Source organism: Pan troglodytes, chromosome 1, assembly GCF_028858775.2.
Source record: "Pan troglodytes isolate AG18354 chromosome 1, NHGRI_mPanTro3-v2.0_pri, whole genome shotgun sequence".
NCBI lineage: Eukaryota > Metazoa > Chordata > Mammalia > Primates > Hominidae > Pan > Pan troglodytes.
Window position 1 is genome coordinate 37,340,362 of NC_072398.2, and position 26,612 is coordinate 37,366,973.

Sequence of the window (26,612 nt, forward strand, 5' to 3'; positions counted from 1 at the left end):
AGGAGGTGGAGGTTGCAGTGAGCTGAAATAGTGCCACTGCACTCCAGCCTGGGTGACAGAGTGAGACTCTGTCTCAAAAAAATAATAATAATAAAAATAAGTGAATAAAAATAAAATGTCCAATTAAAAAAAAAATCTAAAAACTAGAGTGTTCAAGAGACACAATAAAGTGTTTGAAGTGCACATAACAAAAATAAGTATTGAGTATACAGTCATGTGTCACTTAATGACAGGGATACCTTCTGAGAAATGTGAAATTAGGTGATTTCATCATTGTACGAACATCATAGGGTGTATGTACTTAGACAAACCTAGATGGTATAACCTACTACACACCTAGGCTATATGGCATAGCCTTTTGCTTCTAGGCTGCAGACCTGTACATCATATCACTGTAGTGAAGACTGTAGGCAATTGGACCACAATGGTAAGTATTTGTGTATCTAAACATAGAAAAGGTACAGTAAAAATACCGTATAAAAGTTTTTTTTTTTTTTTTTTTTGAGATAGTGTCTCTCTCTCTGTTGCTCAGGCTGGAGTGCAGTGGCGCAATCTTAGCTTACTGCAACCTCCACCTCCTGGGCTCAAGTGATTCTCCCACCTCAGCCTCTCGGGTAGCTGGGATTATAGGCATGTGCCACCATGCTCAGGTAATTTTTGTATTTTTAGTAGAGATGGGGCTTTACCATGTTGTCCAAGCTGATCTTGAACTCCTGGGGTCAAGTGATCCACCCACCTTGGCCTCCCAAAGTGCTAGGGTTACAGGTGTGAGCCATGGTGCCTGGGCAGTATAAAAGAGTCTTAAAATGATACGCCTACTATATATGGAGCTAGTAGGACTGGGAGTTGCTCTGAGTGAGTCAGTGAGTGATGAGTGAATGTGAAGGCCTAGGATATTACCCTATACTACTGTAGACTTTATAAACACTGTACACATAGGCTACACTAAATTTATTTTTAAAATAAAGTAATTGTGCTATGGCATTACAATGACTATGACATCACTAGGCAACAGGAATTTTTCAGCTCCATTATAATCTACGGGAACCATTGTCATATATGCAGTCCGTCGTTGACTGAAATGTCATGTGGCACATGACTATGTATGTAAACAGCTCAATGGTTTTTACAAATCAATAATAGTATTTAAAACCTAGAAGAAAAATGTACAAAGGACACAAAGACTTTTCATTGTTTATAGAAATAAAAATATATGAAAAGATCAGGGAAATGCAAAACAGGGCAAAATACTATTTTTTACTCATCAATATCAAATATTGGTGAGCTTTTAGGGAAATTAACACACACAAATCGATGCAGCCAATCTGAAGAGCAGTTTAGCAATATTTTAAATTATCTATGACATAGCAGTTCTACTTGGGGCTATATATCCTAGAGAAAGACAGGATATTACTGCAAGATATTTTGTAAGAGTAACAAATTAGAAATAATCTAAATGTCCATTAGTAGAGGGATGACTAAATAAAATATTGTGTATTATTTTTTGTTATGAGAGCATTAAAAATATCATGTATTCTTCAAAGGAATATACTTAACAGATTTTTATTTCTGAGTGTTTGACTCCTTCACTAGTATGTCTAATAGTCCTCTTGTCAGAGGCATTTGAACCAGAGCAACTCCATCTTGAGTAGGGGCTGGGTAGAATAAGGCTGAGACCTACTGGGCTGCATTCCCAGGTGGTTAAGGCATTCTAAGTCATAGGATAAGAGGTTATGGCACAAGATACAGGTCATAGAGACCTTTCTGATAAAACAGGCTGCAGTAAAGAAGCTGGCTAAAACCCACCAAAATCAAGATGGGAACAGGAGTGACCTCTGGTTTTCCTCACTGCTACACTCCTGCCAGCGCCATGACAGTTTACAAATGCCATGGAAATGTCAGGAAGTTACCTTATATGGTCTAAAAGGGGAGGCATGAATAATCCACCCCTTGTTTACCATATAATTAAGAAATAACCATAAAAATGGGCAGCCAGCAGCCATCAAGGCTGCTCTGTCTATGGAGTAGCCATTCTTTTATTCCTCTACTTTCTTTATAGATTTGCTTTCACTTTAGTCTATGGACTCACCCTGAATTCTTGCCCGAGATCCAAAAATCCTCTCTTGCGGGCTGGATCAGGACCCCTTTCCCATAACACTCTCTCAAACTGAACTGTGGATTTTCCTAAAAATATATACTCCTTCATAGCCTTTACCATCTCATTATTGATAGCAGCCTCCATCCTTCCTGTCACTTAGATCAGAAGCCTTGGGGTCGTCCATGGCTCCTCTTTTTCTCTCATATTCCACATCCACTCAGTCAGGAAATCTTTTTGCTTCTAAATTTAAATACATATCCCCTGACCACTTCTTTTCATCCTGGTCCTAGCCACTATCACCTCTACCCTGCTCCTAGATTACTACATAAGCTCCTAGTGTGTCATCCTATTTTTACCTTTGTCCCCTGGAGAATTCCAACATAGTATCCAGAGTGCTCCTTTTAAAAGTCAAATTGTGTCTGTGCTAGGCTCAGAATTCCATCATGGCTTCCCATCTAAAAACCCCTGAAGTCTTACAGTGGTATCTAAGGCCTTATTTGACCTCTTCCTTCTACTCCTTAGTCATTCCCCTGTGTCTATACTGGCTTTCTTGCTGTTACTGAACATCCCAAACGTATTCCTACTTCATGTTCCTACTGACTGTTTCCTCCTCCACGAGAAGTCTTCCCTTGGAAATCTGTATGAAAATTGCCATCACTGCCTTCAGACCTGCTCAAATGTCCTCTTACCACCCTACTTCAAATTGCGGTTGTTCCCCTCAGTCTAATATGCTTAAGAGGATTTGGGATGATTTTCTAATGATATTTCTTGTATTTGAGTGTTATAAAAATGGTATTCAAAGCTCATTTCATAGAGATAATGTCACACCATAGATACCAGAATTAAGCTCTGAAAACCACACAATAGAGATATGTGTTTTGACACATATTAACGTCTCTGAAATTGGGAGACATCTTAAAATCAATGTAATAATGCACTGGCTATAATTTAATTGGACATTTGGCAGGCAGCACTTCAAACAAAAGTCTAAATGATAAATGCTGTTCCTTTCCCTGCCCCACAAAAAAAGAACAGGCAGCATAGTGGCTGCCATGTGGTTAGAGCTCAACTGTTGACAGTGGGTGCCTCTGGGGAGGGACTCGTACTTTTCATTGTACTATTTGAGTGTTTTTTACAATATGCATGTATTCTTCAATTAAAAATAACTAATTCAAAAAAGAAATTGCCCACAGAATTTAGGATTTTGGTTTAATAACTATTTGAATAATTGCAACAAAAGCATTTTCATCTGGTAGGTATAAAAATTTAATAAGCTCACATTTCAAATGCATACCATTTAATAAGATACTAAATAGGTTTTTCCCTTTTAAATCAAGGATATTGAAATACTCAAATTACATAGTCTAGATTTTCATATTCTAGTGTTTTATCCATAATTTAAAACTGAGCTTTAAGAGATTTTAATTTACATAATTCTTTTTTGACATAAAAGTTAGAACAAAGTAAAATAAAATTAATATAGTAAAAATCAGTTATTCAACATATTGGGGACCAACTTTTAGGTCAACTTTTTGTAATAACTGAGAGTAACTCTAAGGTATACACCCTCGGGTACAGTAATGATATATGTTCAGGTCTTTGCCACCCTCAGCCCCAGCCCCAAAATTACTCACCTAATGATAATATTGCCTTTAAGGATTTTTGAGCTAATAGTTTCATTTTTTCCCCAGTAGAAGGAAACAGTGTCCTATCTTTAGTTTTTCTTATGCTAGGACTTTTCTCTATCATTGCTTATAATTATTGATAATTTCATCCCTACTTCAGCTATCTAATAATTTTCTTCTTCTTTTCTGCTTTTCTTATCATCACTTGTTTTTTATTGCTTTGCCTCCATATCCTGCTTTTCCCTAGAGAAGTCTGTATGTTTTTCGCCATCAGTCACTGTTCAGAGCTACCAGTTGGAAAATGGAAAATTACATATTAACTTTAAACAAGTTTTTAGTTCTGCTTCACTGTTGTTATTAAATGTTCACTGCCTAAAAGTTTTTATTTTCCACACCAGCAGGTTTTCCCCCTTTGCTTCAAAAAAAACTAATAAAACTTTTCAGGCTGGGTATGATGGCTCATGCCTGTAATCCCAGCACTTTGGGAGGCCGAGGTGAATGGATCACTTGAGGTCAGGAGTTCGAGATCAGCCTGGCCAACATAGTGAAATCTCATCTCTACTAAAAAAAAAAATTAGCTGGGCATGGTGACATGTGCCTCTAATCTTAGCTACTTGGGAGGCTGAGGCAGGAGAATCACTTGAACCCAGGAGGCAGAGGTTGCAGTGAGCCAAGATCATGCCACTGCATTCCAACCTGGGTGACAGAGTGAGACCATGTCTCAAAAGAAAAAAATAAAAAAACTTTTCAGTTTGATGCCATTCAGGATGGAGACATGAAATAAGTGGTCTTAATTGAGGTTTAGCTATATTGTGAATCAAATTCTGTGTTTCTGTAATGATGTTGAAGAATCAGGTGAATCATCCTTACAAATAAGGTAAAATTTCTGTTCTCTAATTGGAAGATATACCTAATTTCAGATATTTAGAAAAAGTATACATGAAAGAAATTTTTTATGTTACCATAATAAGTCAGGGTTCTCCAGAGAAACAGAATCAATAGGACATATAGATGGTCCCTGACTTAAGGTAGTTAACTTCATGATTTTTTGACTTTATGATGGTGTGAAAGTAATAGACATTCAGTAGATACCACAATTTGAATCTTGAATTTTGATCTTTTCCCAGGCTAGTGATATGCGGTACACTACTCTCTGGAGATACTGGGCAGTGGCAGTGAGCTGCAGCTCCCAGTCAGCCACATGATCATGAGGGTAAACAACCAATACTCCACAGTGTACTGTGTTGCCAGTACTTTTTGGATATTGTGTTTTTTGTTTTCACATCCCATCATCTCTACAAAATGCCCATCTGTGTGCAGTATTAAACACTTTATTATAGAATAGGCTTTGTGTTAGATGATTGCCCAACTGTAGTTTAATGTAAATGTTCTCAGCACATTTAAGGTATGCTAGGTTAAGCTATGATGTTCAGTAGGTTAGGTGTATTAAATGCATTTTCGACTTATAATGGGTTTATCACAGTGTAACCCCGTTGTAAGTCAAGGATCATCTGTGTAAAGATATGTAGAAAGAGATTTATTATGAGAAATTGGCTCATGTGATTATGGCTGCTGAGAAGTCCCACAGTCTGCTGTCTGTAAGCTGGAGGCCTGGGAAAGCCAGTGGTGTCGTTCCGGTCCAAGCCTGAAGGACTGAGAACCAAGGGAGCCAACGTTGTCAGTTCTAGTCTAAGTCTGAAAGCCGAAGAACTGGGGAGCTGATGGTGTAAGTCCTGGTCCAAGTCGAAAGGCCTTGAGAATTGGGGTACTAACTGTGTAAGTCCCAGTCTCAGTCTGAAAGCCCAGGAACCAGGAGCACTGATGTTGAAGGGGAGGAGAAGATGTATGGCCCAGCTCAAGCAGAGAGAGTAAATTTGCCCTTCCTCTACCTTTTTGTTCTCCTTGGGCCCTCAATGGATTAAATGATGCCTTCCCACATTGGGGGGGAAGGGAGTGTCCACTTTACTCAATTCATCAATTCAGATGCTCTTTTCTTCCAGAAACACACACACAGACACACTTAGAAATAATGTTTTACCAGCTATCTGGGCATCCCTTAGCCCAGTCTAGACTTAGCCCAGATATGAAAAATTAACCTATACACATAGAACTAAAATAATAACAGACAAAGCTAATTTACTGGGTTATTATCAATAGATGAATGTGGATATAATATGATCTTGAAAATATTATAATTTGGTAAGTAACTGGAAATAAGCATTGGAAATAAAGAATTCTCTCCCCACCTCCTTGACTCTTTGGGGGTTTACCATGTCTTTTTCACTTTTAGGTCTCCTTAAGGTCTAGCAAAGTGCTATTGTTATTCCAAAAATACCTCTTATTTTCTAATATAGTTTTGTTGGAAATATTATGCCCCCAAATACAAAAATTCCTAGGGTTTTAATTTTAATTGGACAATGGTTAAACATAATTCTCACTGATAATTGCTGTTTATTTTTTACTTAGTCATTGAATCTGAGAAATGGAAGGACTACCTAGATCTTTTTGTCTAACCTTTTCATTTAACTTATTCTCAAAATTTGAATGAAAAAAATGACAGAAAAAATAGATATGGATAGAGAGAATGACAAAGTAAAGCAAATGTGAGAAATATTAACATTTGGGGAATCTGGGTGAAGCATATGAGAATTTTTATACTATTTTTACAACTTTTCTTTGAGTCTGAAATTATTTCAGAATAAAAAGTTTAAAAACATCGTTAGACACATGGAAAGTGTAATAGTGATTCTCTTAAGCAGAGAAACCAATGTCAGATTTTGCTTACTGGAGAGTTCACTTCTGCTCAATCAGCAAGCATTTGTTAAGCATCTTACTGTGTGTCTCAAAGGATATAAAATTAATAAAGATATAATAAATTCCAGTTCTAAAAATGCCATCTCATTGTTTGTATCTCCAAATGGCATTTTGAGGGCTCTTGACTGTTGCAAGGAACAAGGCTCAAGAGGAGGGCTCAGTTATCCTTGACTGAGAAGGGGAAGCAGTGGCCTAGGTGCTAAGTATTTGCCATCTTCCTATCTACACAAACTTTAAAGTCACTCAAAAGTATCTGCTGGTATGTCCCTAGGTTTGCTACCTGTATAGTCTTTGGAAATATCTGCCTTGGTTTATTTCCTGTATTAAAGTAGGTAAAAGTTTATATTTGAGTTTCTGAAATTTATTTTCAGATAACTGAGTGGTTTCTTTTTTAAACTGTTCTAATAGTTCCAGGGGGAAGCTATAAATATTACATTTTAGTATGTTGTTAGGCCTAACAGCTTAGCTCAGGATAATGGCTTAAAGTAAAACTTCTGGGAATTGAATGCTGGGAGATATTCTGATACGTTAAATTTGACAGTTTCTGTTTTTGTCCATAAATCTATTTTTTGTAACAAGTAGTTTCTGGATTTCTGAGTTATTGTTGCCACACTAACCCTGGTAGTGTCCATGAACATTGATGATTGTCTACAGATGACACCACATAAAGTTTTGTGCTCACAGATTACTGTAATTTAATTCTGTTCAGCAAACCTGAGTTCCTACTAAGGACTAGGCACTGATTTATACATTGGGTGCAAAGCTGAGAATAGCGCAGTCTGTTAGACAAACCAGGCACATGAGAAAATAAATAGAGCACAAACTAATAGGTATAATCATAGACACAGTTACAAAAGACAGAGTTGGCACTGAGAAGGATTTTTTTTTTTTTGAGATGGAGTCTCTCTCTAGTCGCCTAGGCTGCAGTGCAGTGGCATGATCTCAGCTTGCTGCAACCTTTGCCTCCTGGGTTCAAGTGATTCTCCTGCCTCAGCCTCCCACGTAGCTGGGATTACAGGCACATGCCATCACGCTCAGCTAATTTTTGTATTTTTAGTAGAGACGGAGTTTCACCATTTTGGCCAGGCTGGTCTCAAACTCCTGACCTCAGGTGATCCACCCGCCTTGGCCTCTCAAAGTGCTGGGATTACAGGCATGAGCCATGGCACCCAGCCCAAGAAGGAATTTTTAATTATCTAGGAGAGGAGAAGGAGGAAGCTGAAGGAGAAGAGGACAATGGTTTAAGATAGTCAAATCCTTACCTGCCGTAATAGGAAACCAAGAAATAAATTTTAAATAGGATAATCTGGAAATAGTGCTATTAAAACATTTATAATCTATATGGAAATAGCAAAAGAAACAGAGGGGTTGTATCTGAGAAACAGGTGTCTGAGGGAGGAAAGTATAGGGCCATTATTTTTTGTTGTCTACCCTGTGGTATGCTTTGACTTTTAGAAATTATATACGTATGTTACTTAACAAAGTAAAAAAATCCTATATCTAAGTTAATTTTCTATTGCTTTAATAAAATATCTGAGACTGTGTAATTTATAAAGAATGTAAGTTTCTTTCTCACAGTTGTGGAGGCTGATCTTGGGATCAGGTGGCTGCATCTAGTTGGCTTCTGGTGAGAGCCTTGTGCTGCTTCATAACATGGCAGAAGGCATCACAGGGTGAGAGAGAAGCGCTGAGAGCCAAAGTGGCTTTTAGAACAAACAGACTCACTCTTGTGATAACTAACCTACTCCATTGATAACTCATTAATCCATTAATCCTTGAATGGATTAATCTATTCATGAAAGCAGAACACTCATGACCAAATCACCTTTTAAAGGCCTCACCTCTTAATACTGACATTGGAGATTAAGTTTGAACTTGAGTTTCAGAGACAAACACATTCAAACCATAGCATTCTTCTTACTTTTTTAGGCCAAATTCAAGTGACATCTCTTTTATATGTCCCATGCCATAAGTAGATACACACATTCCCTCATTTAAACTCACGCAGTAGTTCTCTAAAATCCTCACACAATATTTATCACATTCTGGTTGTTACTTTTCTTTTCCCTCAGCTAGATGATTAGCTATTTGAAAGCAGGAATTGTTTATTTCAGAATCTTCTTTGGTGCTTAGTTCCTTACACAATCTTGACATAATTGAATTGAGGGTTTAGCCATGTTGTTTGTCAGCTCACATTTTGGAGTCTTGACGTAAAAATTCAAATGCTCCAACTCCAGTATAGGGGGTGCCAGCTGCTAAGTATTATTTTACATTTTTTTTGAAAGTGTAATTCCATCTAGTGCTTTTAAATCTGACTATGGATTTTGGTAGTATATTCTCTATTTAAGAGCACATTCTGAATTATTGATAATAAGAATGTTCATTTCTTGAAAATTAGGAGCTAGTTTTTCATTTGGGTAGCTATTGGTATTGTAAAGGTTTATTTCTGGTGTATATGTATTTACTTATTTAAATCCCACAAGCACTCCTCTGATTTGATTTCAAGAGGACTGGTATTCAATGTATTTAATCCTTTGCCATATTAGGGGATTAGTCGTTTTAATATTTTAATCCTATGGTGACCAATCAGAGTAATAGAAGTAGATTGCTCTTGAGGGAGCATTTGTTCTGCCCTCCTGGCTGTCTCCTAAGAGAAGAGAATATCCCAGCTATTCTGGGCAGATGGTAGAAGAGGTTGTCTTTCAACACATAGCCCTGTCCCCGTGTTCAACCCCATTGAAGCAATAGATACTTCACCAGCATTCTTTTGTGAATTCAACTGGTAAACCCAAACTTCCTCGGTTTAATTCAGCCTTATTTTTAATGTTCTTCTGTTTAATTCAGCTTTATTTTTAATATCAATTTTCTCCTTATAAAGATATTTTAGATACTATTTTGAGATCTCTTTTAGCCCTGTGGCCCTTGCTAAGTTATCCTTAAGTTGATTAGACCTAATTTTATATTAACAGAAGCTAAATTAATCTTATAAAGTAATTACATACTGCAAGTATTATCTGATGTGAGTCAACAAGTTTTTATCTGTCTTACAAAGAGTACCTATTCTGTGCTAACCACTGGGACTATGGCCTTCTTAGACCAGAGGAAACTTTATGGAAGCTTTATTTATTTTAGGATTTAGAAGATGGTGGATAGAATTTAGGTAGCTAGAGATGGGACGGGTAGATGGGTGGGCATTTTATGCAGTAGTAACTATGAACAAACACACAGAACTATGGAAGTATAGCACACGTGTTAGAAACAATAAGTTGTCTGTAATATGCATACATAAATTGAAGTTCTGGGAAATACGGTTGGAAAGTTGAGTTCAGATTTTGGTATACCTTAAAAGCCAAGCTAACTATTTGTATCTCTAAGTAACTCAAAGTCCAATTCAAACAGACTTTCACAATAAGGGAATTTATTAGCTCACATAATTGGACATTGAAAATAGAACAGGATGATGTACTTAATCTGGTGATTCAAGCTCTGTTTCTCCCAGTTCTGCTTTCCTCTCTGTGTTGGTTTCATCCTCAGCCAGTAGCTCTGAGGAAATGTAAGACCTCACACTTCCATGAAGATAAAGACAAGAGAAAAAATAGATTTTTTTTTCTTGTAATCCCTCTTTAACTTTTCCCTAAAGCCCCACAGAACTTTCATTATCATCTCCTTGGCCCTAATTAGTTATGAGCCCATTGCTACACCCCAATACTTGTCATGAAGAGAATGATATATGATGACAGGTCTGACATGGGTTTTTAATGAGAAGGGTGCCAAGACTACCAGAATTGGCTGAGTGATAATAGATTGGCAGACATTTGCTTTGGATAAATTTATTTTGTTTTTTAAAGAAAAGCTAGATAATCCTTTCCCTTGGTGAGAGGATTCCTGCAAGTGGTGGCATGCATAAGCCTTTTATACTAAGCGGTGAGTGTCAACAAAGCAGAAATAGAATAGTTTTAGGAGTCAAAAAGTAATTCAAGTATTTGGCTGCTACTCAGGATGGTAAAGGTGAATAGTTAAAAAAGCGCTACATAGGCTGCAAAAATGTGTTAAGACCATATTAAATTATCTAAAAGTAAAAACTCAGTAATTTGTAATACCTTTCACTTAAGAAAAATCTGATTTTTAAATTTTAAGACATGCCTCTAATATCAAGGTGAAGTTAATTGACCTTCCTAAACATCCAAACATTTAAGGACATTTAAATTGGAGGAAAGAGAAAGAAACAATTAGATTTCCTGAATAGTTAATAGTTCCTATGTTGCTCCGAGCACCCTTCTGTCTAGAACCGTAATGTATTAGCTAAGAATTGCGGAGCTTTATTCTGCTCGGAGTCTGCCCCATACATACATAGTTCAGAGGTCATCAATTTTAAGAGGTGAGAAAATAGAGTTTGCTTTTAAGTATGCACCCATTTACTTTTCTGGACCTTTACTTTTTAGTACTGCTTTGTACCAAAATTATTATAAATATAGGCACCAAATTCCAATGGTAGTACTTAATTATAGATACTTATCTTATGATTCAGAATGTTTTTATTAATGAAGATTAATGTTGAAATGAAAACACAATATATCTGTATTCTTTTTTGAGGGGGGTCGGGGGGACGGAGTTTTGCTATTGTTGCCCAGGCCGGAGTGCAGTGATGCAATCTCAGCTCACCGCAACCTCTGCCTCCCAGGTTCAAGTGATTCTCCTGCCTCGGCCTCCCGAGTTGCTGGGACTACAGGCATGTGCCACCACACCTGGCTAATTTTTTGTATTTTTAGTAGAGACGGGGTTTCTCTGTGTTAGCCAGGATGGTCTCCCTACCTCAGGTGATCTGCCTACCTCGGCATCCCAAAGTGCTGGGATTACAGGCGTGAGCCACCACGCCCGGCCCGATATCTCTATTCTTAAAGAGACTTCATGGATGGATTTCCACGAATATGTCCCCAGTCAGGCATAGCCCAGTTAGTTAAGAAACACTACTAGCCATCCTCTATACCTAAGTGAGAGCCTTCTGACTTGGTAATTCTCCAATTTAAAAATCTTTCAGTAAGAATCAGTCTCACAAGTTGCTAATGAAAATATAAATTGGTACAGTCTTTATAAAGATAATATAGCAATATCTTTCAAAATTACTACTACATTTAGCTTTTGACACAGCAATTTCACTTCTGGAAATTTATCCTATAAACTTACATATGAATGAACATTTGTATAATGCTATTTGTTGCCACATTGTTTCTAATAACAAAAGATGAGAAACTGTTTATCAGTAGAGCATAAGAGGAATTTAATGTTTACTGTGTATTGAGATTACAATGAAAATTCAAAAATATTGTTTGCAGAATGATAATGAAAATATTATCTATCAAAAGTTGTGAGATGTAGCTTAATCTATGCATAGGAAGGATTTATAGCCTTAGAATGCTAATATTATAGAAAGTAAGAAAGCTAAAAATCAGTAATCTAAATATTTATCTCAATAAGAAAAAGAAAAGCAAATTAAATCCAATTACAGTAGAAAGCGGGAAAAATGAAGGAGAATTTGTTGAAATAGGAAACATATGGTAGAAATAGCAATACCAGAAAATTTCATTTCTTTGAAAACACTGTTAACTACATTACCAATATCAAGAATGAAAAGGGGGATATCACTACAAATCTTATAGTTACTAAAAAGAGGAGCTGGGTATGGTATATGTGCACCTGTATTCCCAGCTGCTCAGGAGACTGTGGCAGGAGAATCCTTTGAAACCAGCCTGGGCAACATAGCAAGACCCTGTCTCTAAAAAAACCAAAACAAAATAGTAAAAGGACATTAAACACAACTCTTCCAGAGCATAGAAGAAGAAAGGATACTTCCTAAGCTTGTTTTATCGGGATAGCATAACATTGACACCAAAACCTGAACTAAAGATGTTATAAGAAAGGAAAATTTACAGGCAGACCTCTTACATGGTTATAGATGCAAGATAAAACCCAGCAATATATATTAAAATATGTAATGTTATATAGTGACAGCATACATCCTAGGATTGAAAGGTTGGTTTAAAATTCAAATCAATCAAAGTAGTTCATATTAACAAAATATAGGGAAAAATTACATACACATTTCAATCGATAAAAAAATTTTTAATAAAATGCAACTCATTGATGATAAAAAAGAAAACACTCTTAGCAAATTGGAAATAGAAGGGAATTTCTTCTATTAAGGCTAATCTGATTAATGGTATCTATAAAAAATTTTACAGCAAGTAATATACTTAATTGGTTGAATATTTATCCCTGAAAGATTAAGAATGAAAGAGAAGGATGCTTATTATCACTGTACTAGAACATTATACTAGAGGTTCTTTTTTTTTTCTGAGACAGAGTCTCACTCTGTCGCCTAGGCTGGAGTGCATTGGTGCGATCCTGGCTCACTGCAAGCTCCGCCTCCTGGGTTCATGCCATTCTCCTGCCTCAGCCTCCCGAGTAGCTGGGACTACAGGCATCCGCCACCACGCCCGGCTTATTTTTTGTATTTTTAGTAGAGACGGGGTTTCACCGTGTTAGCCAGGATGGTCTCGATCTCCTGACCCCTGTGGTCTGCCCACCTCAGCCTCTCAAATGCTGGGATTACAGGTGTGAGCCACAATGCCCGGCCCTGTACTAGAGGTTCTTACCAGAGCAATATGACAAGAAAAATAAAAGTGTTAACATAGGAAAGGTAAAAACAAAATTGTCACTATTTGCATTAATTTGTCTTTTACCTGCAAATTAAAATTGTAAGGTTCCTTGGTAGGTACAGACATTCAATCATTCACTGACTCAAATTGAGCCTAACCCTTATATGTAAATGGCTATTTCATATAACCAGATACCTGGAAATTTCTTAGAAAAGAAGTTAGGAAAAGGCACTTTATGAAACTATTTTTAAATCATCTTTTCAAATCCACTTCAAATGGACATGATGGCAGGAGTTTGGCCTTTTGCAGCCAAGGAGCCAAGATACAGCAGGGCGAGGAGATGCAAGCCTAGCGTTATATGTTGAACACAGAACATTTTTCCATGGAAACATGTTTGCCTGGTGGCTGAATTCTGTAGAATTTCATATATACTGCAAGCGAAGTAGCCTATCAAAGCAAACTTAGGATCTTCTATATCCTATAACTTTCCCACCATAGGAATTTTTGGTTAAAATGTAGGGGGCACAAAGAGGAGGCAATAAAATTATTGAGACATCTTTTCTAACATGAGCATTTCTTACAATTCAAAAGATGGAAGTTACCCTTTGAAGAGATGGAAAGTTAAACTTGTTTAATTAGGCAGAGACTCTTCATTTGAAATTTTATCTCCTTGTCTCTGTTCCTCTGATTATATCAATATTGATATTAACAGCATCTTCAGAATCTCTGTCAAGACTTCATCTTTTAAATTCTTGGTATTGACTTTATTATCTGACTATATGAAAATAGTCATGGAATGCTAAACCCATGACACCTGCAGATCCAGTGTAGTCACTACAACTATTGCTGAACCCAAAAAACCTGGAAGCACAATAATGCTGGCCTTAAATGATCTGGCACTTAATCAGCACAACCAATACTAGCATTTGTATGAGTGTTTACCATATGCCAAATATATGTATATATGTAAGCACTTTACATATTTAGCAACTTTGTAAGGTAAGTAATATGATTAGCCCCGTCTTAAACACAAGGGAAGTAAGTCATACACCAGTTAAACAATTTTCCCAAGGTCACGCAACTGGCAAGTGGTGGAGTCAGGATTCAACCCCAGGCAGTCTGCCCAACAGCTTTTTTTTTTTTTGAGACAGAATTTTACTCTTGTTGCCCAGGCTGGAGTACAGTGGTACGATCTCGGCTCACTGCAACCTCCGCCTTCCAGTTTCAAGCTATTCTTCTGCCTCAGCCTCCCGAGTAGCTAGGATTACAGGCACCTGCCACCACATCTGGCTAATTTTTGTATTTTTAGTAGAGACGAGGTTTCACCATGTTGGCCAGGCTGGTCTCGAGCTCCTGACCTCGTGATCTGCCCACCTCAGCCTCCCAAAGTCCTGGGATTACAGGTGTGAGCCACCGCACCTGGCATGATAGTTTGTATGCTTAATCACTAGGCCACACTGTCTTCTGGGATTATTTTAATTGTGCCCAAAAAGCAAAGACTCTCCATGTGTGGAAAAAAAAAAAAAAGAAGAAGAGAAAAAAAAAAAGAAACCAAAGCAAACACTGTTTGTAGAAGGGAATCTCAGCCAGGGAGTCCCACTCACTCACTCAATGAGGCATATCAAAACCTGAGCTGGAGAATGCAGAGGAAAAATGTTTAGTTTGAAAGAGATCTTTAAATTACTTAGGAGTAAAGGTGTTAAAAGGGCTACGAATGCTAACCTATAGGATGATTTTATGTGGCATCAGCATTTCCAATATTTTTTCTTTTTTTAAAAGTTGACTGAGCACAGTGGCTCACTCAATTCCACCACTTTGGGAGACTGAAGAGGGTGTATCTCTTGAGCCCAGGAGTTTGAGACCAGCCTGGGCAATATGGGGAAACCCCGTCTCTACAAAACACAACAACAAAAAAATTAGCTGGGCATGATGATGCGCACCTGTGGTCCCAGCTACTCAGGCTGAGGTGGGAGGATCACTTGAGCCTGGGAAGTCAAGGCTGCCATGAGCTGTGATCATGCCACTACGCTCCAGCCTGAGTGACAGAGTGAGACAAAAAAAAGACATTCTTTAATTCATCTTTCTGTTGTTAGCTTATTCAGAACAATGGTAAATTCAAGTTGTAATAATAAGGGATGATAGGGGATTTTTTTTGTTTTGGTTTGGTTTTTTTTGAGACGGAGTCTCCCTCTGTTGCCCAGGCTGGAGTGCAGTGGTGCAATCTTAGCTCACTGCAACCTCCACCTCCTGGGTTCAGGCAATTCTCCTGCCTCAGCCTCCTGGGTAGCTGGGACTACAGGCACGTGCCACTATGCCGGGCTAGTTTTTGTATTTTCAGTAGAGACGGGATTTCACCATATTGGCCAGGCTTGTCTCAAACCCCTGACCTCATGATCCACCTGCCTCGGCCTCCCAAAGTGCTGAGATTATAGGCGTGAGGCAGATAATAGGGGATTTTACAGCAGCAAGCTGAAACTTGAAGTTTCTGGACCTTAGGATCTCCCACTCCATTAAAATATTTCATCAACCAAAATGCTTTTATATTACTGCTGTAGAGCAATGTAGTATTGTATTTTGGGAGATAGAAGATTATTAAGAATGGGAGAGTTATTTTCTGTGTAAATAAAACTCTATTTTGGTTATCTTTCATCCTTTCAAATTTTTGAAAGTAAAATTTTAATCAAAAGCATGTGAGTTCTTTTTTTTTTTTTCTTTTTTGAGATGGAGTCTTGCACCTCAGTCTCCCAAAGTACTGGGATTACAGGTGTGAGACACCACGCCCAGCCCTGTGTGATTTTCAAATTGGTTTTTAATAGATTTTTCATGCCACACTCCTTCCTTCTTTCCTCTATTTTTTTTCTGTCTACTTGCACTTAAATTTGGGTTTTAAAATACTCCCCCAATCTGATATTTAAATGTTTAAATAACAAGAGAAAGAGGTATCATTATAATGTAATTCGTAAGTAATATTATTTTCTGATTTTTTCCCAATATTTATTTGCTGGTCTAAACATCATGTTCTTCTATCTATACTATAAAATTTTTTATTTATTTTTATTTTTATTTTTTTTTGAGACGGAGTCTTGCTCTGTCGCCCAGGCTGGAGTGCAGTGGTGCGATCCTGGCTCACTGCAACGTCCGCCTCCTAGATTCAAGCAGTTCTCCTGCTTCAGCCTCCCAAGTAGCTGGGACTACAGGCGCATGCTGCCACGCCTGGCTAATTTTTTTGTATTTTTAGTAGAGACGGGGTTTCACCGTGTTAGCCAGGATGGTCTCAATCTCCTGACCTCGTGATCCACCCACCTCTGCCTCCCAAAGTGCTGGGATTACAGGCGTGAGCCACCTCGCCTGGCTTTTTTTTTTTTTTTTGGAGACGGAGTCTTGCTCTGTCGCTTCGAGACTGAGTCTTACTCTGTCGCCTGGGCTGGAGTGCAGTGGCGCCATCGCGGCTTGCTGCAACCTCCACCTCCTGGGTTCAAGCAGTTCTCTGCCTCAGCCTACCTAGTAGCTGGGATTACAGGCGCCTGCCACCACGCCTGGCTAATTTTTTTTATTTTTAGTAGAGACGGGGTTTCACCATCTTGACCAGGCTGGTCTTGAACTCCAGACTTTGTGATCCATCCACCTCAGCCTCCCAAAGTGCTGGAATTACAGGTGTGAGCCACCGCGCCTGGCCTAAGATGTTTTTATAATGGTATGCATCATTATAATTTTCAAATCCCTAGTAAGGAACTAACACTCATTTTGCCTAAACCCAAAATAGCAATGGAGGCCCCTTTAAGAATGATAAGTGGTAGGCCCTGGCCAAAGATAGCAAATCATCTTAGATCTTTCAGAAATAACAGGTGAACTTTTCAAAAGACATAGTAGATTGGACTTATGTTTACTTCCTGCTCTCCTAAAACCCCCATAAAATAACACTAAATGGGTTTTTAAAGGTGTAAACCCACAAGGATGAGGAAAACAGCCTGAAAGACAATGGCAGCAAAAGTTGGGAAGTTGGAAAAAAGAATGAGCAGTAAATAACATAACAGAACCCCAAGCCAGCTGTGGGAAAGCCAGGAGCCAACCTTATACCATAGAACTTCCAAAAGTCTGGCAGCATCAGCACCTGTGGAAATGAGGTTGAAAGCATTGCTAAACTTGGAAAGACTGGTTGAAATCTAAGAAGAATGCAGATCCCGCAGCCCCTACCCTATATCCCACAGCTGGGTAATTACTTTTCCCTACCCTGGCAAACATTGGAGGCTTACTCTGGAGAGGGAAATAGGGGCTCTGTGGACTGAGGAACAACAGATACAACTGAGGCAGAGGTCTCATAATTAAAACAGCATGGTGAAGTGATGTCAGTGTGCTGAGTGCTAAGATTCCCAGCCCTCTTATCTCACTGGCTACCGGAAAGCTAGCAGTTGGGCCTTCACTCTCTAAGCAGGAAATCAGAGGATGTTTCTTTGGGGAAGGGGATGAGTTTAAGAGAAGAGACCAATTTTAATGGCCCAGCCGAGATAATCCTCAGTGAGGGTAACAGGCAACAGACTCCACTTGTAAGCTGAGAGCTTTCAATCAGCCATTCAGTCCCACATCTGTAAATGTGATGGAACAACAAAGAATGTCAGATAACTAGTAATCTAATGGACCTGAACTCTTGAAAGATAAAGACTAAAGCAAACACAAGAAGGTGACATGGAGGACCAGACTATACAGGGCAAGGTCTGCTTCTAGAATTCCTAATAGTACATGGGGGTTCATTAACCTTTTTCTCTCCTCTTGTGAATGTTTAAAAATTTCCATTATAATTTTAAAAACTTATTATAAACATAAGATATTGTAGCAATAAAACAATAATAGCATACTATAAAAAAGACTGAGAACAATAGGAACTCTTTAAAAATTAAAAAGACCTGAGTGTGAGCAATTTATTCATTTATAAAAAGAAAAAAAGCAAAAAAATAAAATACAATAAAGGAAATAAAAACTCCATAAAACATTTAGAAGTTAAATAAGAAATCTTCCAGAAAGGAGGTCAGAAAGATAAGAGATGGAAGAAAATGGTTTTTAACCTTGAATCCTATATCTAGCCAAACTGTCAACCAAGTTCGAGGACAGAAAAAAGACATTGGCAGACCTCCAAGATTTCAAATACTGTTTGTCAAGAAACTGCTAAAGGATGTCCTCATCAAAAGTAATCAGTGAAAGAGACATGAGGTATAGTTAACATTCTATTCGATTTAGGAGTGCAGGGACTCACCAGGACAATGGTGAAGGGACCTCCTAATGTGAGACTACAGGCAGCATCTGGGTGAAATTTCTTTAGGAAGGTGAAATTGAAAGGATGTCTGATGCAAGGGGATTGCTTAGGAGAAAGATTTAGACCACAGGTCTGCCTGCCCACTGCCTGTTTTTTAAATAAAATTTTATTTGAACACAGCTACTGTGTATTATTTATACATTGTCTCTGGCTGCTTTCATACTACAAAGATAGAATTGAGTAGTTGTGACAGGATAGTATAGCCTGTGTCAACTTTAAATAACAAGATTCAAGAAATATGTCAAATGTAAAGGTTATTAGGCACAAAGCTTGAGGACAGCCACCCAGGAAGCACAGATTCCAAAAATTGGAAGTCAGTATTCCGAAGTGTAGAAGTTTGGGGTTGTTTATATAGAAAAGGTTTAGGGAAGCTTAACAAAATTTCAACACCTTTCTACATAAGGTTTAATGCATAGTTACAGTGATCTGATTGGGCAAGGTGGTCTTTTTCTTTCCAGAAAGGTATATTTAGCATTCCCCACTGAAGGTGTAACTGTCGTGGGGTCTTTTGTACCATCTGGTCTGAGTTAGGTACAGGACAATAAAGGAGGTAGTTAATCTCTAACAAAGGTCAGAGATTAGAAGGGCAGGAGGTCTGGTCTCTGGTGTCTCCTAGTCATTTACAGAACAAGAACAATGAGGAGAATTAATCTATAAGAAGCAGAAGTTGCAACTACATGCTTCGTGACTCAGATCAAGGTCACATCTCTCTCAAGATTTAAAGTGTTTTGGGGATTCCAATAGCTTTTAAATTTTATTTATTTTTATACCTGCAAAGCGTAGAATATTTTCTGTCTGGCCCTTACAGACCTGATTTAGAGCATTGATTATAGACAATTGCCTGAGAGTTTGTGGTTGAATTTGTTACATGTACATGGAAAATTAAGCAAATGAAAAATGATACATAATTGCTCAATCCAGGGAAAATAAAAATTGGTAAAGAAAGGAAAAGTAGCCACGATTTACTCCGTGGCTTAGCAATGAATATATTTACATGATTGTATTAATATAAATGCCTAATATTGAGCTAACTGAAATTACTCTACAATTGTATTGGGAAGATGGGAAGAATGTGCATATGTTATGGGAATAGGAAGAGGAAAGAACTTCATCCTCATCTTCCATACTGGGAAGTCAGTAGAGAAGGCCTAAAACAGAAGAAACATGGTGATAAATACCAAGATAATCAGCTAAAAGAGGTGATAATCAATTCTGGGGAGGGCAGAAATGAAGGGAAGAGGGACAGGACTCCCATTTTTCATACAAATACATTTTTTGCTGACTTTTTAAACCATGTGCCTTTATACCTTTGATAAAGGGGACAAAAAATCCCCCACTAAATTAGAAAACAAAAAATAAAACTATTTTTCAAGGTCAGCAAATACATAGTCCTCATGCTGCCTGTCCCCTCTCAGTCCATGGGTATCACTAATCACAATCGTGTTTCCTGGTGAGTCAGGACATGGTCTCAGATCTTGAGAATAGTGTTCTGGTAGCCACTCCCAACCGGTGAAAGTTACCCCTATTCATGAAAGCAGTATCTCTGATACTACTGATATTACCGATTTGGGCAGAGTCTCTGTGCTTCTCAGACTTTCCCACCAAAAGAACGTTGCCTGACATTTAACTAAATGACTGAACATCCTGATTTAACTGCATTTTAAAACTTCATCTGTTCTAAATACCATTTCTACTTAAACTCACAAACATGGGAAGACATAATTATTCTCTGTAGTTATTCATAGATATAAGGTAATTTAATAGTATGTTTTCAGCATCTAACACTGGACCTAAACATAGTAGACTAGTAAATGTTTGAATTAATGCATAAATTAACTCTCTTGTGTAATCAACAATTTTTAATAACCAAGATACCTGAAAAGCTGAAGAAACCAACCCTTGTTAAAGCAAAAGATGATAACACAATTTTATTCAGCTTTTCATCATAAGTTGTGGTTCTGAATGATTTTGACTTCTGAACTAAATGGTTTTTGTTCTTTTCTTCTAACCCTTAATAGGATCTTTCCAATTAAAGATGTACCCCTGGAGACTGATGACCTTACCACTTGGCTCTATCAGCGGTTTGTTGAAAAAGAAGACCTCTTATCACATTTTTATGAAACAGGTACACAGTAACCTTTAAATAGTTGCTAAATTATAGCAACAGTAATGGAAGCCTCTTTTAAAGAAAGCTGTTTGCATATTAGATCTTGAAACTTGAAAATGCACTCTGTAAATTGCCTGTGAGAAGCAAATCCCCTCATGAATCAGCTTACCCTGGGGATTATCAGCAAGGACAAAGACTGCTTGAAATGCTGATGAGTGTTATCAAGATGACCTTAGGTAATATTGCTCTATGAAGTTATCTAGTATTCCTTTCCAGAAATGAATTTATAGACATCTGTTTACTTTGTATTTCTTTTATTATTAAGATACATTTCATAAAGCATATTGCCTTTTAAAAATAATGTCAGTGTTATACAACTACTTTTTTGACAAAAAGTTTGTAAATAGAGGAATCAGCATAAAGTGTGCTATTTCAGAAATTATTCATGTCAATCTCACATAATCCTGGGTCCTGATCACTGTGGGAATCTCTAGGGATCCAGCAGAGACAAGGCAGCTAGAGTGCCTGCTCTCATGCAGATTATATTCCAGTGGGAGACATGGCAAACAAGTCTGCAGAAAGAAAGAGAATTGGGATCATGTCCAATTGGAAAAAGTTCCAGGAAGGAGATAAACAGAGATGGGAGGGGGAATATCTTTTCTGATATGGAAAGGATGCACATGAGCCAGCTATTCATTAAGTGGAGGAGGAGAGCATTGCAGGCAGAGAAAAGGCAAAGGCTCAGAGGCAAGAAGGGGCTAGGTAGTACAGAAATTGTATTTCAAATAAAATCTCTCCTCTGGGGCACTGGAAAGTCACTGAAGGTGCTTTAACATGTACAAATGTAGTTAAGCTAATATTCAACTTTTATTCCAGGAGACCTACCATTACAGTAAAACAAACTAATATTTCTATCTTGTCTTTTAGGAGCTTTTCCACCTTCCAAGGGCCATAAGGAAGCTGTTTCCAGGGAGATGACCCTCAGCAGCTTGTGGATATTTCTCATACAGTCTTTTGCATTTTTGTCAGGCTATATGTGGTACAACATCATTCAGTATTTTTACCATTGCCTGTTTTAGGAATTGACGTGGACTTGTCAAGGTCACCGTAGGAGTTCAGACTTTCTTTCATAAGTGTGCATTATTTTACATGTGCAAATCAGAATATATTTAAAAAAAAGCAAAAGAAATTCAATGGATGGATTAATATTTATCCCCCTTTGGGATATTTTAAAACTCTACTAAAATGAGGATTAGTAATATAATGACCTGCTAATATATTTTAAGAACATGTTTTAAAAAGATACACTCTATCACATATTTAAGCAAACATCACATTTGGAGAAGAGGAAATCATAAAATCATCCTAGAAGACTATCTGAGAGAAATTCTGTTGCCACCAGTTATACTTGACAATTTAGTTGAAGCTCAGAAAGTTATATTCATCCCTCTTAGCTGTAGTCTATATTAGGGCAGTTCTCTAGAACGCCCACGTTTCCACCAACTCAGTAAACTTGAGGGGAGCTGGTTGGCACCTCGTGAAGAACTCTTTCCCTGTCGTTTGCAGTAACAAACTCCAGTCTGTTGCAGTAACAAACTCCAGTCTGTTGCAGTAACAAACTCTAGAATATTGACATTCTCTGTGGGGGAAAAGCAGTGTCCACTGGACCCCTTCTGGTACTGGATGTGTTCTTTACAAAGGCTAGCTCAGTCCAACACTGTGTTTACATACACTCGTGCTTTTCCTTATCTGACTTCTCATTTTGTATAAGAGGCATATCATAAATTGATAATTTTGCAAAATGCACTTTTTTGAGATGCAGATATAGCAAAGGATTAGTAATATAGCCTGAAAACAAATGGGAGCATAGCAGTGTGTGAGGTTCTCGAGAACTGTCTTGTCTCTGTGTGTTTATTTGCCTGCCAGTGCTCTCCAGCGCCATCCTGCCCTGGACACCACCCTGACGTGATGCCTCTATTGCAGCTCAGAGGCTTTATTTTTTCCATTTTGACATTGGCACTAAATGCATTTGGGGATGGTTAAAACAAATTACTATAGAACATTTAAATGATCAGTTTAAGGGGAAATAGGCTAGTTTATAGAAAAATAAGAGCTAGTGGCTTATAATGGTGACAGGTTCTCATGTGGCACCCCTAGGACCTGTGCAGACAGTAGTCTGTTGAATCATTACATCAAGGAGCTGCCCCTGTCAGGGTGAGTGTAATTAGGAAAGAGACCAGCACATAAGGCTCCCCCCAATCTCTTCCAGTTGCTTTTTCTTTTTTCTTTTTTTTTTAGACAGGTCTTACTCTGTCACCCAGGCTGTAGTGCAGTGGCATAATCTCAGCTCACTGCATTCTCTGCCTCCCGGGTTCGAGCGATTCTCCTGCCTCAGCCTCCCAAGTAGCTGGGACTACAGGCACCCACCATCATGCTTGGCTAATTTTTGTACTTTTAGTAGAGATGGGGTTTCACCATGTTGGCCAGGCTGGCCTCGAACTCCTGACCTCAGGTGATCTGCCCACCTCGGCTTCCCAAAGTGCTGGGATTGCAGGCGTGAGCTACCACGCCCGGCCTCCAGTTGCTTTTGAAGAGGGTAAAGTCAAGTTTCTATTTCTAGAAAACATTTTTTAGAAATTTGTTGCGATGTTTGTACAATTTACCTCATAAGAGAACCACAGCCTTCTCCAAAAGTGCTGGTACTGCATCAGTGAGATGAGTAGGGTTTTTGTTTGGGATTGTAAGACTATTAAGATCCTAGTAAGTCAGGGTAGTTTACTGTGATGTGAGCATTGTAGATTCCCCCGTTGTCACTAATCACACAAATAACAATTTTGAGAAGTAGGCTATAAAACAAAAAAAGGTTGCTGTTTTCTATTTTTAAATAAACCAAAAAAAAAACAGAAAAGATGTGAATTTTCCCCAGTTATGTGGGAAAGGTAAAGCAACACCAAATAAAAGCCCACAGCAGCTTCATCTTTAGGATAACTCAGTGCATATGTGAAAGAGAATGATGCATTAACTGAAATACCTCATTGAATATTATACTACTACTGGTAAAATGCAGAAGACAGTGTTAATGTGTTTGGTTTGGGGACTGGTTGTTATAAAATGCAGTTTTTTTTGAAATCTAAGCATTTCATTATGTGTTCTACAGTGTCGGTGAATAAATGAAACCAATCTCAATTTAGAGGTATGGATGATGACAGAAAGCCCAATAGAAGCTTAATGATGCTTCTGTTTGAGGCCCAGCAAGCACCACTAAATTACTGGATGAAATGAAATTGTTCACTTGAGGGATTAGTCAACCATCTGGGGGAGAAGTTGCTCACTGTCAAATACAGCATGCACGGTCCTAGCTGATAGACCTTTTCCTCATTGCTACAGCAAGCCACAGGGTAGAGTGACCAGTTCTCCTATCCAAAAATAAATGCGAACATGCATACATAAATGTGGCTGAGGGCCACTTTTGCCATCACTGTGCTCCAAAGGAACATGATATTGTTAAATATACTGTACACATTAAACTATTCTATAAGATGCTTTACTTTTCAAGTACAGTGTCATTTTCACAGTCTCCAGGGTGACAAATGCCAATAGATATGTGAGTTAATTTTTAAAAATATCTCCGTGAGTTGTAAATAGATGTGTATTTGATCTGCCCTATCCTTCTTTGATTCTTTAACATGTTCTCTCTCTTCTGTTTGCAAAATATGTTTGAAAGCATTGGTAGTACTTTCCTTATCAGTAACTGGAGTTCTCCTGCTTGCACTAGAGAAGGTAAAGAGAGAATCAGTATTCTTATATGGCAATCTGGGGAAGCAGCAATATGCCACTGTACAAAACTGAAGAAAAGTTCCTAATTTGTACTTTGTGAAGGGAGATGAAAGGACGTTTAAAGTATATATATTTTGTCAAGAGGAAAGAAGATAAAACTATGCCAGTTTTATATCAATAGCTTGTAGAAGCTCAGCTCTTCTTGGTCTTGGCTAGACTGCCTAGATTCCCACAGCAGACAAGGTTGAGAATCCATTGCTGGAATCTTGGTATTGATGAGTTACAGTGATGGAACATGTGCTTGGCCACAGGCAGGTCCAGTCACTGCAAAAGTGACCAAGCCAGCAGGTCACCCTTAACTTCAGAAACAATTATTGGTGGTGAACTGTACTTAAATTGCAGAGAAACCTGTAAGTAATGGAAGGTAAAGAAAAATTACAGAATGGAAAATAATATTTTGGGTAAGCAAACAAATTCACTGAGAATTCCAAAAGTATATTAAAAAAGAAGATAGCTATGAGTTCAGATCTATCTTATCGGTCTTTAATATTACAACCAATCCTTAACTTTCCACTATGAAGGAAGGATTACTAGATTGATTACTTTCTGGATAGATAATCTGGTAATAAATGATAGGTAAATCAAAAATTACTTTTATTTAGGAGTTTGAATTCTTACTCTCATCAGACATTTTTTTTCTAGGGACGCTTACTAATTAAATGATTTAAGTTGTTTCTTAGGGGTTTTTTGCCTATATATTTATGACTGTGTTAATGAGTAGTGAAATGATGCAGAAAGACAGCTATCAGGAAGAGGAAATACAGAAGCCTGAATAATCTATGGGTTAGAAAAGCATCCCTGAATAATCAAAAATTGGCAGTATTGGCATTGTTCTCAAGCCTTTTTATGAAAATGAAATCTGAAATCACCAAATGTAAACCTGGGAACATTATTCTAGTGTTGCTGTCTTGGATTCATGTTAAGAAGCGTCTTCATTCTTTGCTCATGTTGCCCACTTCTTGTGGATTTGTCTGAGTGTTTTTTGACAATCACTTCCTTAAAGACTCTTCTGAACTAGTTGGACCTGGTTAATCATAGAGAGTAGCCTTTAATCATGGATAGTCTTCTTGGATTATTTTTATATTTGAAAAGAAAATGTTTTATTTGCACTACTGAGTAGGAAGAGTTAATTGTTTTCTTTGTTCTTTTTTTGAAGTCATTACACAGGACTTCACTCCAGAGTTAACCATTATGAGTGTGTTCAGCTCTGGTCCACAGAGGATGGATAAAAATGGTTTGTTATGTTTTTTTGCTCTGCAGTGCTATGAGCCTTATATCTGTTAATATGAAGGACAAAGTCAAAAGCAGCAGTGGGTAGCAGGAAGGGTAGAGACTAATATGTTTGGGACCAAAACCATCTAAGTTAGAGATTTCCAGATCACAGAGGGGCTGGGTATTCTCTGGAGCAGTCATTGGTTGGTGCTTTATTGTAATCATTTTGCACCAATCCCCAACAATTAGGAACTGGACCCTGGGAATAAGCTGAGGGTGCTGAACTGTTGGGGAAGGGTGACTGTAGCCATATGGAAGATAAAATATGGGTTTTTCTGCAAAATTTCCATCTGAGGGTTTTTACATTTAATATTTTTTTAAAACAGTTTAAAGAGCAAACGTTTTTTAAGTGTATTCTAGTTGCAAAGTATGCACACATATCTTGAATGGCTTTATTTTTATTGTGTAAAACTGTTGAACACATGACTGTGATGCACAAATTCTTTACGTGTAAGGAGTCTATGCATTTTACAGTAACTTATTTTATGATCGGGTGATGAGACAGTTATACTTTCAACTGCCATTATTTTTATTAAGTGCTTTCATTTTCTTTACAGTTATTATAAAATTGTATTTATTTTATACAGATGGGTTTTCATTTTCCTGATGCTGTAATGTTTACTTCAGCTTGTTGACCTTTCTTTGTGTTATCTGCATGTTGTAACGTGTGATAAGAATGAATGTAAAGGCTGTGGCAACTGTAATTAATTTTTGTAAAGGGCTGGTCACACGTGGATCTGGTTTATGAATGCATTTGGGATGATTTTGGTAACCAGATCACCTTTTCAGAAATTTAGATGTGAACACCAAAAGAAGCATTTTCTCAACAAAAATTAATAGCTGGTTCTATTTTTTTTAAACCTAGAAAAAATAAAGTTGATTTTTTTCAATTAAA

At 37.8% G+C, this 26,612-nt stretch overlaps 1 protein-coding gene across 13 annotated transcripts in view; it reads left to right on the plus strand.

Moving 5' to 3' along the window:
* LPGAT1 (lysophosphatidylglycerol acyltransferase 1) overlaps positions 1–26,612 on the plus strand; it is an 86,606-nt gene extending 59,994 nt beyond the window's left edge. For 11 of the 13 annotated variants that reach the window (XM_001170154.6, XM_063792502.1, XM_054658428.2 and 8 more), the window contains 2 exons: positions 20,520–20,626; positions 21,536–26,612. In XM_001170154.6, coding sequence (XP_001170154.1) covers positions 20,520–20,626; positions 21,536–21,687 — 259 coding nt within the window. In that variant the 3' untranslated portion in view covers positions 21,688–26,612. Of the gene's footprint in view, positions 1–4,850; positions 8,082–20,519; positions 20,627–21,535 lie in introns of those variants that run through there. The other 2 variants (XM_063792529.1, XM_063792526.1) reach the window with 2 other exon arrangements.